At 39.2% G+C, this 14,479-nt stretch overlaps 1 protein-coding gene across 4 annotated transcripts in view; it reads left to right on the top strand.

Moving 5' to 3' along the window:
• Positions 1–703: 703 nt before the first annotated feature.
• The window catches only part of RNF180 (ring finger protein 180), a 72,568-nt gene continuing 58,792 nt past the window's right edge, over positions 704–14,479 (top strand). Inside the window, exons 1-4 of one of the 4 annotated variants that reach the window (XM_030471114.1) lie at positions 704–1,315; positions 6,108–6,243; positions 8,510–8,605; positions 12,123–13,058. In XM_030471114.1, coding sequence (XP_030326974.1) covers positions 6,142–6,243; positions 8,510–8,605; positions 12,123–13,058 — 1,134 coding nt within the window. In that variant the 5' untranslated portion in view covers positions 704–1,315; positions 6,108–6,141. The remainder of the gene's footprint in view (positions 1,316–6,107; positions 6,244–8,509; positions 8,606–12,122; positions 13,059–14,479) is intronic. The other 3 variants (XM_030471113.1, XM_030471112.1, XM_030471111.1) reach the window with 3 other exon arrangements.

The raw sequence follows: 14,479 nt of genomic DNA, 5'->3' as shown, positions 1-14,479 counted from the left end.
AAAAAAGCCCCACCAAAATGGTGGGAGTGCACTTCTGCATCCATGACAGCCTTACAGTGAGTCCTATATTATCCAAAATAGGTTACCTGATGACAAACTCTTGTCTTGATCCACAGGGAATGTGCACTGAAATGCAAGAAAAATCACAAAAATTATACATAATAAGTGTAGCAGAAACAGTGAAATGGAGGTTTCAGAGTTTCAAACCACCTCCACAGGCCAGAAAGTGTGCAGACTCTAAATTTTTATTCTTCAGCAATCTTTCAGCCTTTCCTACATTCACACTGCCCTAATAACTGGTCCCTTTCTGTGTTCGAAGCTGAGCAACTATCATTAGCAGACTGTCAGCTACAAGCACGTTAGCTCCTGATCAAGTCAGAGTACCATTGCTAAAAGCCAGAACACTACCGAGGTGAAAACAGAGCCCATCTAGTCTACCAGCTTCTATTTACTAGTGAGGTATAGACACTAGCAAGCAGCCATTGGTGCTGCTCTCTTCAGAGAGGTATGCCTGCCTTTTCTCCCACGCAGCTCTGCACGATTTGCAGAAAATCAAAAAAATTTCACAAGTTTACTTCACTTTTCCCTCCTTCTCTTCGCCCCTCCTCCCCCCTTTTTCCCCTTTTCCTTTAAAGCTCCCTCTTTGCTCTTGCAGCCTATTAAAACAGTCAGGCGCTACTGATGACACCCTGCCAGTACGTGGTTCCTTGCTGGCACTTGCCGGTCTCTCTGATGTCCCTGGCCCCTCTTTTGACTTCTCCCTCCTTTGACTTCTGGGTCTGGGCTTGTTCCTCGGGCCTGAAGGAACATACATTTTGTCCCACTTTTTAGTGAAAAGTTTCCATTCAGCTCCCCGTAATTCACCCCTGCACCCTTGCCACTGCTTGCCGCCGGGCGGACCCCACCCCGGCTCCATCTCTGCCAGTCAGGAGACGAGAGGACGTGTTACCCTCAGGCCTCGGCACGGCGCCGTCTAGCGCGGCCGCTGCCCTCTTCCCGGTGGCAGCAGGGCCGGCCCCGCGGCTGGCGATGGGCCCGGTCTCCCGCGGGGACGAGGCACGCCGTCGCCGCCCGAGAGGACTGGCTTGCCCCAGGGTGAGTTCCACGACCGGGCGGGCCGGGCAGGCGCCGCGCTAGAGCAGCGCTTTCCGCCGCCGTTTGTCTCCCGTCTCTTCCCGTTCGCCGGAGTAGCTGCTGCTGCTGCGCAACCCCTTCCCCGCCCGCCCGGCCGCCCGCTCGCTCGCTCGCCCGCCCGCTCGACCCTTCGCTCGCCCCAGGGGCGTCGCCTCCTCTCAGCCTCGCACAGGGCGGCCCGGTGAGCTGAACCCGGTCAAGGTCGGGGTGGGAGGGTGGAGGGAGGCGTCACGGCCGCCCGTTGGGCCTGGGCTGTGCGGGCCGCTGAGCCGCGGGTGCTGGGTGCGCGGCGTGAGCGCGGAGGTGCGGCCACCTGCCCGGAGCCGGGGGTCGGCGGGGCTGCCCGTCGCGAGGTGTGCATGAGGGGTGCCGAAGCACGGCGGCGACTGCCCCGACTTCTCCTCAGAGTTAACTTGATGGTGCCGCTGCCGGCTGTCAGCACCTGAAACGCCCCGGGAGCCTCGGGAGCCCAGCCTAGTCCTCCCTGCGCCGCTCTGGGGCGGCTTCCGCGCCCGCCGCAGTCCCCTCCCGACCAGCTGGAGCCGCGGCCCGAAGGCGGTCGGTGTCCGGCCCGGGCAGCTGCGGCTGCTGTGCTGCCTGGTGGCTTGCGGGCAGGAGCTCGCGTTACGCTGGGGCGCGGGCGTAGTATTCATTCCTCTGTCGTCCTTTATTCCGTGCTACAACTAATGTTTGTACATGCAAGAGCATGAAACAGACAGTACTGGTCTGCAGGATCTCATGGAAGAAGGAGATTACGAGCCGATCCATGGTTTTCTGTTGACCTCTTAGGCCTGTTCCCCGTCAGTTCTGCTGCTGTGTCTGGTAGACCTGTTGACTTCAGCAGCATGCAGTAGGATTTTTTAGCAGTTTAAGTAATCCGTTGCATTTATAACTGCCTTTATATTAACTGCCTTTTAATTATTTAGGCTAGTCTTGCTACAAGAGAAAGTGTATCACACACTGGCCATCCTTTCTCATCAATCAGTGGGCTGTGATAGGGAAGCTGATCACACAGCAATAGCTGAACTGGTAGGGCAGTTCATAATCAAGCAGGGGCTGGCACAGGAGCAGGTGGCACAGCCCTCATGCACCTTGCTGCCTTGCTGTTCTGGCAGCCTGGAAACAGTTCTTCAAACTTTCTTTTCTGTCTCCCCATCTAAATGCTACTTTATTGAGAAACACTGGTGAAGTATGCATTTAAGAGTGTCTCTTTAAGCATAAACACTGGAGATCAGACAGTAGCAGCAAGGATGTTTTTGTAGCAGAATGCCTTTCATGATTGTTTCTCTTTCTAGCAAAGTGTCAGTTCCTCCCTTTCTGGGAGCAGGAACTTCTGGTATGGACACTTGCTGGCTAGGACAGCTCATCTAGCTTCTCTCTGTCATCCACCCTCAAAGGTGCCACTCATGTAATATTTTTTCAAGACTCTTGGTAACTAATGCTCAAGTTTCTGTGCCCTTATTTCTCGTCATGACCTAATTATTATTGTAATCTACATGGCTGCAGTATTCTGAAAGGATCACAGGTGACTTTTGAACAAAAAGGCATTGAGAACCACTGTCCCACTGTACCCAAATTTTTTTTTTTTTTTTTTTTTTTTTTTAATTTATGCATTTGGGGATTAGGGGCAAGCTAGTTGAAAAATTCTAGGCCAGGTTTTCAACAGAAATTTAGGGGTTTGTGTTTAGTTCTTCATTTTGAACATTTGAGAACTTTTTCTTGGGGTTTTACTTCATGTTTTCCAACAATCTTTTTGAAGAAGAAATGGCCAAAGTTTAATGCATTGTACAATTCAGATTGTATAAAGAACTTAAATATAAATATCAAAGAGGACTTCCTACTAGTGAGAGGATGCCAGAAGGGAAAGTGTCCCATTGAAGGAGTCTTGCATAAACAGGAAGCTGATCAGCTCTGTACCATTTCTCTGGCTGCTATGTCTGCTGCTTGGTCCTTTACCTATTTTTTGTTGTTTTCTTTGTGACTAGTTCCACTAGCTTTCTGTGGTGTTGCTCGTAGGTTTTCCAGACAGAATGGAAGGAGGGCAAAAAATGCAATCCCTTTTTCCTCTTCCCTTAACATGTTGATGAGCATGTATGAATCTGAAAATCTTACGGATCTCATGCTGAAATTTCTTAAAAATTGCTTGATTCTGGGGAGTTGTTATTTAATATTCCAGTTTCCTGCCCTTATAAGTGTGAGAAACAACATTTTCAAATGGATCCAGTGAATTTTGTGTTAGTTTTCACCATAATGAGGCATTCTCAATTCTTTTTTACCCTTGAAAATTTATGAGCTGTCTAGTTTGCTCATTGCTGGTGAAGCTTTATTGCGAGTTCTGCATCCAGATTTGAACACTGCTGTGAAAGAACAGCTGACCTATTTGAAGAGTTCACAAAATAGCTGTGACAACTGGAGATCAAGAAACCATGACCGGTGAGGAAAGAGAGAAAGAACTGGATTTATTTAGCCCAAAGACAAGTTTGAAGGGGAGCTAATATATATAGTAAGTGTTTAAAGTTGTAAAATGTTCTTCGTAGAAGAAAAGGAGCTGCATTGTTCTCTGTATTCACAGTGAATAAGAGAAATTGCAAGAAAATTCAGGGTACATGTTAGGGGAAGAATTAAAATAATAGAAGATAAGGTAATTAAATAGTTTGGGAAGGCTGTGAAATCTCTGTCAAAGGTCTGCAAGAGAAGGTTACACAAATGGTTTTCAGGAAAAGGAGCTGAAAGCCTGACTTGGTAAGGAAGTCTTAGGACCCTCTGCTCCTGGCTTTTCTGGGACTGAGTCACAAAAGAACATTTGGAGGAAATAAAACAAGACCCGTGAAGGAGCATAGGCTTTTTAACACTTTGATATGTCTACATGGTATTTTGGAGGCAAACATGAGCTCACACAAAGCAACTGATCTGAAAGCAGGACAGCCACAACAAACATGGCCCAGTGCCAAGCTGGAAAGACCCACTGAGAGTGACCCTATTTAGTTTCTGAGTGCCAAACTGGAATATTTTACCTTTATGTTGGCATTTTTTGCTGAAAGACAAAGCAAGGTGAGAACAAGATGCCTTTAATAGTTTCAGACATAAAGTAATAGAAATAAAAACTTACTCAAATATGTCCAGAACACTATAGTTAAGCTGTATTTAGCTATAAAACCACCTCAAAATCCTGTGTTTGTATGCTTTATCTGAGTTCCAGTTGAAGTTATGTGCAAATCAAACTAAAAATGAATGCTTAAATGTCTCATTTGCTGTTTCTTAGCACGATACGTGTAGAAACCTCTGCAGTGTTAGAGTGCACTTGTAGCATTTCTTTCTCTGTAAGATCTGCAAAAGACACACGCATGCAGAATTTTAATAGACCTACAGGAATTTTCTTATTTAAATTCTACTAGGCCAGAGGAACACTTCAGCCTACTGTGATATAGTCTTAAAAAGTATTTGCACTCTGAGGGTTTGTTGGTTTTGTTTTTTTTTTTTAATGAGTTCACTATCAGCATTTTGTTACACAAAATACAACCTATGCTGTGCAGGTTATAGTATTATTATATATACATATCTGTCGTGAAAGCGTATTTTAAAATTACAGGTGTAAGCAGAAATAAGAAAATGCTTTTCAAGTATGTAAATATAGAAAAAAGAGCTTTTATTTTGCTGTACAACGGTGCTTGCTTGATAGATATAATTCAGTTGAGAGGGATGTTTACATCACTTCAAATGCCAGTGATCCTTAGGCAGCCTTTGTTTGCATGACTTGAACCTTGTCTTTTAAATAAAGTAAAAGCATTTATCTGTCAGTCCTTTATCTTTTGTTTCAGAGGTCTATCACTAATAGTTTTATACCCCACTCCAGTAAGCATCATGAGCCCCAAATGAAGTAGATATTCAACAGATAGCAAAACAGCTTTTTCTATAAAAATTAACATAAAGGGAACAGAATGTATACAGAGACTTAAATATATACTGTTTGAATACACATATACAGCATATAAGATGTGCAAGATGTGTAGCAGTAACTGTAGTACATTTCAAGAATATATTTTAGTAGCTGGCACCTGGCTGTACCTGAAAAGCACATCTGAGCTAGCTTTATGTAAAGTCTTTCAGTCCTTCCTGGTTGGTGTTAGATTTGAGGTTCTTACTGAGCTGTCATAAGATTAAATTCATTCTAGCAGTGTGTTATGAAATTGTGAATAATAAATCAATTAGAACAGCTTTAAAATGTTTGAGTGATAAAAACAAATTCATAACTGGTAATAATTTTTTCAATATCCTGTGAAGTCTAATGCCTCATTTATCACAGCAAAGTGATACACACAGCCTGTAAAAATCTTTCAGAGCCTGAATTTACTTGGAAAAAAAAGAAGCCATTCATAGAGAGGTCCAGGATTTTTATACATTATACTTTTGAAATGTGTCTGGTACAGAAGGTAGCAGCGCTGACATAGCGAGGTTAATAAAAACTTAAGAGGGATTCTGCTTAAGCCAAAGCATTTGAATCATCACATTTTTGTCATAAACAAAACAGGTTTCCAGTGTAAATTCTGCCTTTTCTGTGAGAGTCTCTTCCACGATCTTTTGCTTGGCCATCTTAAGTTGAAATACGTTAATGGAATCTTAAAAAAAAGGATAGGAATTACTTATGGACATATTCTGGGAAAACTGGAGTTGTCTTTTGCCTAAACATTGAGGAGGTTTGTGGGTTTTATATTTTGCTTAGGGTGTTTGTTTTAAAATTTGTTTTTGTTGTTGTTACTTTTTAGTACTGCATGCAACCTGGAAATAGAAACAACTCTTTCACTTTTGCTATTTAAAATGCCTAGGTGACATGCTATACAAGATCAGAGAATGTTTGTAAATAATGTCTCCTTTATACGGAAGAGACTACTGATAGACTTCTGGGTTGCAGAAGGAAACCATGTGTGGTTTCAACAGGTGACTGGATTGTATGTTTTGTATGTATGTCTTTACAGGTAGACATACAGAACTGAAGAATCACAAGTTGAAATGAGTAACCAAGAGGCTGATGTTCTACGTTGCTGGAGATGTAGAAAATATATAGCAAATTCTGTTTGCCTTGCAAAATCTCATAAAAAAGATCCATCTAATGTAAGTATAGCATTTGAAGGGAGTTTATAACATTTTCCAGTGTCATTGGTTTTAAATAAAGGAGAAGAATTAGACTTGCCCTCAGTTATTAATTAATGTACTGTGAAGATGAGTACTAAAATATGGAAAATTTCATAGAAAGTATGTAAGCAGCAATGCTACAGAAGCCAAGCAGGCAGTGATCACCTTTTTGTTCTGCAGCATGAAGGCTGGTATTCATTTGACTACTAGATTGTGTGGAGTATATAGTGTTACCATTTTTCATGTAAGAATGGGTTCTTGTTTTGACAGTTTTAATGAAGTAATTTTTTGTTTCAATAGCTATTAATAGAGAAGTCTTTTTTTCCAAGCAGTGTTTTAAATACAGACACTGATTTCTGCTGTAGTGGTTGAGTCTGTGTCAAAAGTTTTCTACATCAGAAACTTTTGCTCTTCGTTTTGAAAAAGTAGGGGATAGTCTGTGAACGAAAATAGCTCAGATTAGCCTGCCTTGACGGGGAGTATGTTCTGCCAGGCTAAAACACCCCTTAGGAATTTACATCATCTTTATTAAAATTAACAGAAAAATAATCATAGGGAATAAAACAATGACAGAGTATTTCCTGCTGCTTTATAATGGCTGTTAGTAATCATAAAGAGTTAGGGTCTTTCCAAATATGCCAAAAGACTGTGATTTCATTGCATGATCTTGAATCAAAGCAAAAAAGCAAATAGAAGGGAAGGTGTTGACCTTTTTTATTAACGCACTAGAAATGTAACAAAATTCTTTTTGGCACTGGGGGATGGTATAAGCAATAGAGGTAGAAACAAAGTTATTATTTTTTAGATCCTGATATAATTAGTATTATTAATAAACTCCATTTTAATCACTCTTCTTACAGAGCTTGAGGTTCTGTAATAATTTTCATACTTTATACTTGGGAGTCTTTATTTTGTGCATCATTTGAAGCAGTTTTGGGGTGTATGGGAGGGAAATTTCAACTCCTTTCATGGGAAAAATGTAGTGAAAAGAAGGAGATTTGTGTGCCCCATGGTGGAGCTTTTAGTTGTTAGTGGAGATCCACCATCACTGTGCACAAGACTGAAGCATCTCCCTCCATAATTACGTAGATAGCAGATAAAAGAATGTAATTTAGTGCTACTTCCCAAGACACTGGGAGGCAGTGATAAGAAGAGTAATGTTTTCAGTATGTCACCTTTCCCTGATGAATTTTAGACTTTAGTCAAAGACACAGCTGAAATATGAGTAAAAGAGAAAAATCATAGAACAGATCTGAAAACCAGTGGTTGAAGTTACAAATGCAGTATAAACATTTTAAATCAGAATTATATCCAAGTTGAAGTGCAGGTACTCTCCAAAGATAGAAGGAAGATGGTAGCATAGACATGGCAAACAGATCTATCTGTCTGCTGTCATTACTTGGAGAATTTCTAAAAGCTTCTGTCTTCTGTGTATAGCCCCACTTTCAATGTTTAGCATAATGAAGTTTTATTCCTATGAGTTTCATAACATAGGAGTCAGTGATTTTCCATATTCATAAATTTTAACAACAGATTTTAAGATCTTCTCACCAGAGTTTTCTTAGTTTTTTAGCCATCTTTATAACTTTGCTGACATTCTAAATCATATTAAAAGATTTAATTACACTTGTATCACTTCTGTGCTAAAAGGCAGTTAGTTAGGTAATTGTTTTTATTTCAATGTCAATTAATGAAATGCTGCAGTTTTTAAGATTTTGTTTCCTCTTCAGTTAGTCACATCATCATAATTAAAACTCAAAAGCTTCTAAGACTCCCTTGTTTCTCTGCTAGTTACTCTAACAAGCATTAGAAAAATTATTTAAAACTATTTTTGGCATAGTTGTGTGGTACTGACCACAGTCCTCATATAAACTAGAACTTAAATTCTCTTGTCTTTACTGGAAAATCGTGCCAGCTGAGAGTGGTTCTGAAATAAATTTCTGAATATACTTGGAAGATCATAAGTTGCATACTTTCTGTTCTTGTAAACAAAACAAAACCACCTCCAAACGCCTCCATCTCCACCGTGAAGTCTGTCCAGTATCCTTAGATTCAGAAAGAGAGAAATACTGACAGCATTTACCTGATCTTTAGCTTAAAGAATGCACCAATGTCTTTGAGTTCTATCATTTGTTAATATTTACTGAATTTGGGAAGCTGACTCCTGGGTATATTTAGGCCAAAAAAAAAAAAAAAATCTTAATATTGCATATCAATGCAATAATTCTTTTTTTTTTTTTAACAGACATCACAACCTTCGTCTGCTGCTCAGGAGTCTTGCAACGTATGGCATGTGAACTTAGAAGCAGTTCCAGAGTGGGTGAAATGTGTCATTGAAAAGGTAAATAATTTTTCACTTGTATCTTTATAATCCCAAATATGAAATAAGTAAGAGGAACAAATTTCAAGGGCACTTTTCTTCCAAGGTCCACATATTTTACAGAGACCCTCTAACTGAGGGAGCTCTTAGTAACTTCTGTCATTACCATTTACAGAGGCTTTTTTTGATCTTACATGTTGGGGTTTTTTTTACGTATGTACAAAACCTACAGGTGATAAATTCTATTCCTGCCCATTTATAAATGAATGTATTTCTGTTTGTCCAAACAACTGTTGCAGGCACCTCTGCATATTTTTTTTCAATGCTTAAAATTATATTATTATCTACGCTTTGGGTTTTGGTTTGTCTTGATCATCATATCTTGCAGTACTGGCGCATATGTTGACAGTGACAGTAAGAAGCATGTTTCTCCATAAAACTGCACTGGGGGTTTGTTAAGATATCAGTTGCTGGAATATGATGTGAAGTCTTTTATAATTTAATGTGTTATTTTGTCACATGAATAGAAAGCAAATTCAAAGGTCTGATGACAAGCCAGTGTCACTGCTTTTGAGTTTTAACTGCCCATTTGAAGTGACAAACCATCCCACAACTTTCATGTTGTACTGTTGCTTCAGTTAAGTATTTTGTTTGGTTTAAGTCTACAAGTTAATGTCATTGAATAGATATAATAAGCAGAAACAGTGCTTTTCCTTTGCCCTACAGTTTTTCTCTGATGAGTCTTTGATTTTTGAGGGAAATGATACCTGCATTCCTTTCTGCTTAGACTTCAGTGTCTTAAGTTTTACTATATTGCAAGTAACTTCTGATCTAAGCAAATGTACCCTGAAAATGTGAAAGAAAAAAAACATGATTGTAAAACTAAGCATTCAAAAATCAAGAAAATCTGTTTTGTCTTTCTTCATTGTATTGCTCTATGTTTTATTTTGTTAAATAGTAATTAATTTTAAAATTACTGATCTCTTCAACAGTGCATGACAGAATACTCTTCTGTTTCAGAAACATTAATCTTGGGGGGGTGTGTGAAAGTTAGGAGTGATGAAGTATTTCCCCACTTTACAGAATTGCCTAATCTTGAATGCCTGATCATAGGAATGCAGGTTTTTATAGTACTTTCCATGTTATATTATTTCAGTAATATTGGATTCAATATTGATAGTAATACTGTTCGCCTTTAGCTGTAAATGGCCAGCCTTCTGCATTTGAAAGCCTAGAAGGTCAGGTTAGAGACCTGGGAAATACAAAACGCATAAACTAGTCAGGAAAGGCTTAATTGCTCAAGGCTGCAGAGGAGCAGTGCTCCACTGGTGGCAGAGGCAGAGAATGCAATTCTCTGAACACCTTCAATATCTTAGTGTTCATTTTGTGCTTTAATATCCTGGGAACTCTTGCTTCATTCACTTCTGACTTCTCTGGAAGGATCCTGTGGGTTTATGGATAAATGTGTGGGGTTTTTAAACAATTCTGACTTATCCCCAGGTCTCCTGGGCTCTGAATGATTTTGTGATCATGTGTTATTTTCTCTTGTATGACTCCTGAATCAAAGGCTAAATCATTTTACATAAGCACAAAGCCTATTTGCAGGCTGTAAAAACCCACTGTTTCCCAGCCAGTTCTTTTTTGCCATCTGTCCCTGTTCTTAACCAATCTCACTGGGTTTCATGCACACATTAGTATAGATAATCGTCAATAATCACAAATATTTCTCCCATCACTCTTCACTTGTATGAGCTTCTTTGGCCAACCCATCTCAGTTTTGACTCTTTATGCAGCCCATCAGTAAATCTGTGTGCCCTCAGCTCCTTTTCATATCTTGCTGATTTTCCCCCTACCACCTCCTCCAGTAGTAGGCTGTTACTTCTTTTACTGAGTAAATGCTTTATCAGTCCGTTGCCAAACTCATGCTAAATCAGTCCTAGACTCGCTTGTACTGCACCTCATCTCCCAGTCTCTCTACACATAAGGACATAGAGATGTCCCTTTTCTTCCTGCCATCTATTGCATTCCTAGTTTTGCCAGGCTCCTAGCTTTCTTCCCGAACCTTCATGAATCACTCTTCCTCTCCATTTGGAGATCCAGGTTTCTGTTCCATAGTGCCTGAGTGCCAGAAAGACACATTAACAGCACTGGAAAGGGCTCTATCTGAATTTTAGTGCCTAGCCCATGACATCTGGGAAATGGAGTGTAGGAGACTTACAGTAAATCTCTGAACCAGCTTAATTCTTCTTTGGGAATGGCATATGCACAGATTGGTCAGCCTTCTAAACTGAGAGTGACTGTGCATGTTCAAGGAGTTTTCAGGGATGTGAAAGCCTTTGGGCATATATAAACTGAGATCTTTTTCGCTAGGTTAAAAACATACCCAGATTTAAACAGAATCTTTTAAGTGCAGTGAAAGGCACATCTTTGAAGCTTTGTGACATTTTGCAGTATTAACCTACAAGGCAGGAGTATGTTTCTCAAAGAAGTGTTTCCGGAACTTTTTTTAGCATTGCATGTGAAAAATAACCTTTTTTCTGCACAAGTGTTTTTTTTTTTTTTTTCTGAAACTGCAAAATTTATTTTACTGAAACTTTCTGAAGCTTTCGATCAGACAAGCATCAGTCATGGAATCATCTTCTCAAACTACCTTGAAAGACATTTGCAATCGAAAGCAGTGCTTTAACTAGAAACAGCTTCTGTATTCATGGCTCAGCCCCATTTTAGGCACACTGTTGAATAGTGTGTGACTAGAGTTGATAATGTTGTTTCTCATACCGGCTTTGATCCTACAAACACTTGCATAACTTTAATCCTCAAAAATGTTTCTGCTGACAGATGAATATATTCACTGAAAATAGTAATAAGTGTGCTAATATGTAGGAGTTTATAGATCTTTGATACATATTTTCTTTTGAAAAGGTGCCTTTAAGATTGAAATGAAATTCATAGAATAACAGATAATGAAAATAACTGTCTACTTATAGGTAGTGTATTAAGGATTTGTCATAGTATTTGCACACAGATTATGTTGTAATAACACATGCACCAAAATACAAATACCATTTCAAGCTTTTGTAAACAAAGCAAAAAGCTATATTCTTTTTGTAAGAAAACTCCTTCCATTGTACTTAGTATGCAAGAAATGTATCAGCATTCAGAAGACTCAGCTGAGAAACTGTGTTTGCCAATTCCAGATTAACATGGTAAATTGATTTTACTGCTTTAAAGGAGCTAATGTTTTCATTAGTATTGCAGCATTATTCTATCTGTGGACAATTTTAAAACATATTTCAAAGCCCCTACATTTTGAAATTTATGTTCTAGGTTCTTAGAATAAGTTATCACTGCAGCAAGCAGAGTTTTGACCAAAACATTTATGGTGGATTTTCTTTCTGCTGTGAAGTCTCTTTTGTTGTGTTTGAAAACCGAAGAGTAAACCCTTTTATTAACAGAGAAAAGTAACTCTAGTAATGATTTCTTAATAATTTATTTACAATGAATGTGTTTGATGTTGTGTTTTTTTTCTTATCAATAGGCACAATGGACAATTGGAAAACTGCACTGTCCGTTCTGTGAAGCGCGCTTAGGGGGCTTTAACTTTGTTTGCAACAAAAAATGTTCCTGTGGACAGTTAGTAAATATACATTTCTGCAAAAGTCGGACAGACTATCACCCAGCTTTCTCTGTTAAATTTGCAAAATCACCAGGAAAACACTTATCTCTCTTCAAAATTCACTCTGGCTTTAGCAAGGATGCCTGCCATGAAGTAGTAACTGCAACTTTGGAAATCAAAAATCAAGGTCTTTCATGCATGGCCAGAAATAATAATGGTACCGGCAGATTAACAGAAGCGCTTTGTCTAGAAGTAAGAGCTCCCAGTTTTGCGAGAAAAAGTAAACCATTTCCCTTAAAGGCATTAAATCAGAAAAGAAGTATTTCTGCTTTCTATCCTATGAATGATGCATGCACCATAAAACCTTTTCACAGAAGATCACACAGTTTAGATTTAAATATCAGAGAGAGACTTGTTTTGTCACCTGCATTATATGAAACAATTTACCATGGCCAAAACAAAAATCCACCTGTTTACACACAAAGTGGCTTGCAGTTAGAGTCCAATAGGAAAGATGTTAGTTCTTTCCAGGATCTGTCTAGTCCAAGTGCTGACAAACTACAAAAAAGGTTTCAAGTTACTTCCTTTACCACATTGCTACATAAAGAAATAGAAAGTGAGTGTGATTTTGAAGCTCCTGGACAATCTTCTGGAAATGCCGTTGCTGATGGGTCACCTTTTGTGATGAACCTTTCTCCACCTACAAGTGCTGTGGAAGAGGAACAGTACATCACACCTATTGATATTGTGCAGCCTAGAAATATTTCCTTCAACCAAAGGCTAAGTAAGAGAGAAAGGAATAAGTTGAAAAGCTTGAGAAGAAAACAAAGAAGGAAAGAACGGTGGCTACAGAAGCAAGTAGGTGTTTGAAAGTAATTATGATACTTTTTTTGCAAAGTTAGGCTTGCATTTGTATTCTTTTTTTATATGCTGTCCCTTAAACCTGCCTTAGGATGGTACTGCCTAGAGTCATGTATCCTGTGGACAAGGATTTATTACATCTTCCTAGATGTAGCTTTTCTAATTCAAACCAGTATGGTTTTTTTCTGTGTAAAATCGAAGCTTGGTGGGTAGATATAACTAGTTTCTATTGGCCTTCATATTGGTTTGTGATGTAATAATAAATTTGAAGTGGAAAATAATAGGTTAAAGTTTATTCAGAGTTTAATCCACTTGTTGTCCTTTTTCTTCAGTGTTCTCACAACCCTCCTGTAAAAATGTGCATTTTGTTACAGCAGTACTTAAAATAGGAAGCCAATCTGTGATACTGTGTAACCACGATTTCCAGCATACTTACCACATAGGCTTAAGCAATCAGATAGTAAAGAAAACAAGTATAAACCTCTCAGTGGGTGGAGTGAAAGAGTTTTGATAAATGACAATGCGAAGTATTTAATTTAAGGGCTCTTTTGAGAAGTACTTCAGTATAGCAGAACCCTAATGTGCAGTGAATCTCTTCTAAGCTCTCTCTGTTAAAGGTACTGTGCATCTCATTTTTATCTTTAATTAAAGCTTTTCTGGAGACAGTCCAAGAAAACAGACTTGTTCAGGCTTTGGAATTTCTTTGTAAATACATAGGCTGTGACTCTAAGTTCATTTGATAATGTGGTAACTTTATCTGTCAGACGTTTTTTCTGTCTTGCAGTAAGCCAAAATGTGCCCATAAATGTTGTGCTGTGGCAGAATGCAGTCTATTGCTGAGCTGAAGTATATAAACCTTGCATTTTAAGTAGGAGCGATGAGCCCCTGACCTGCAGTTGCCTCTGGAGGCCTGCCCTAATGCAGGGATCTGCAGTGAAGTGCGGGTCTGAGCTAGCCTGCTAACAGCAGAGGGACCCAAGCTTCCTCTTTCTGCTCCACGAGGGAAAGCTCTTAATGCCTGTAAGGCAGAATCTTGCGGTTTAAGTATGTGTGTGCAAAAACGTTTGTGTTTATGGGGGGTTTTTAGGTTTCTGGTATATTGCTAGGGTATGCTAATAACTACTTAAGTCTAGGAATTGCAAGTATTAATAATGATTCTTGTTATTGTTGCCATAGCCAAGAAGATGAAGCATTTATGTTACAAATTCCGTTTTGTATATATCTTGTTTTAGGTTTGTATTGTTTGCTAATACCTGAAGCTTGTAATAATTTTCTGAAAGATCTCTCTTGCTGCTGTTCCAAGGTTATGTTGATTACTATTCCAAGAAAATATTGATGAACAGCCTATAATTATAGAAATACTGTATGCTTCTTTCTTGTGTAATCTGTGAGTATTGGAAACTATTATTTTAATTTTT

The sequence above is a fragment of the Strigops habroptila genome, chromosome Z, assembly GCF_004027225.2.
Source record: "Strigops habroptila isolate Jane chromosome Z, bStrHab1.2.pri, whole genome shotgun sequence".
Taxonomy (NCBI): domain Eukaryota; kingdom Metazoa; phylum Chordata; class Aves; order Psittaciformes; family Psittacidae; genus Strigops; species Strigops habroptila.
This window is presented reverse-complemented; position numbering and strand designations above follow the sequence as displayed.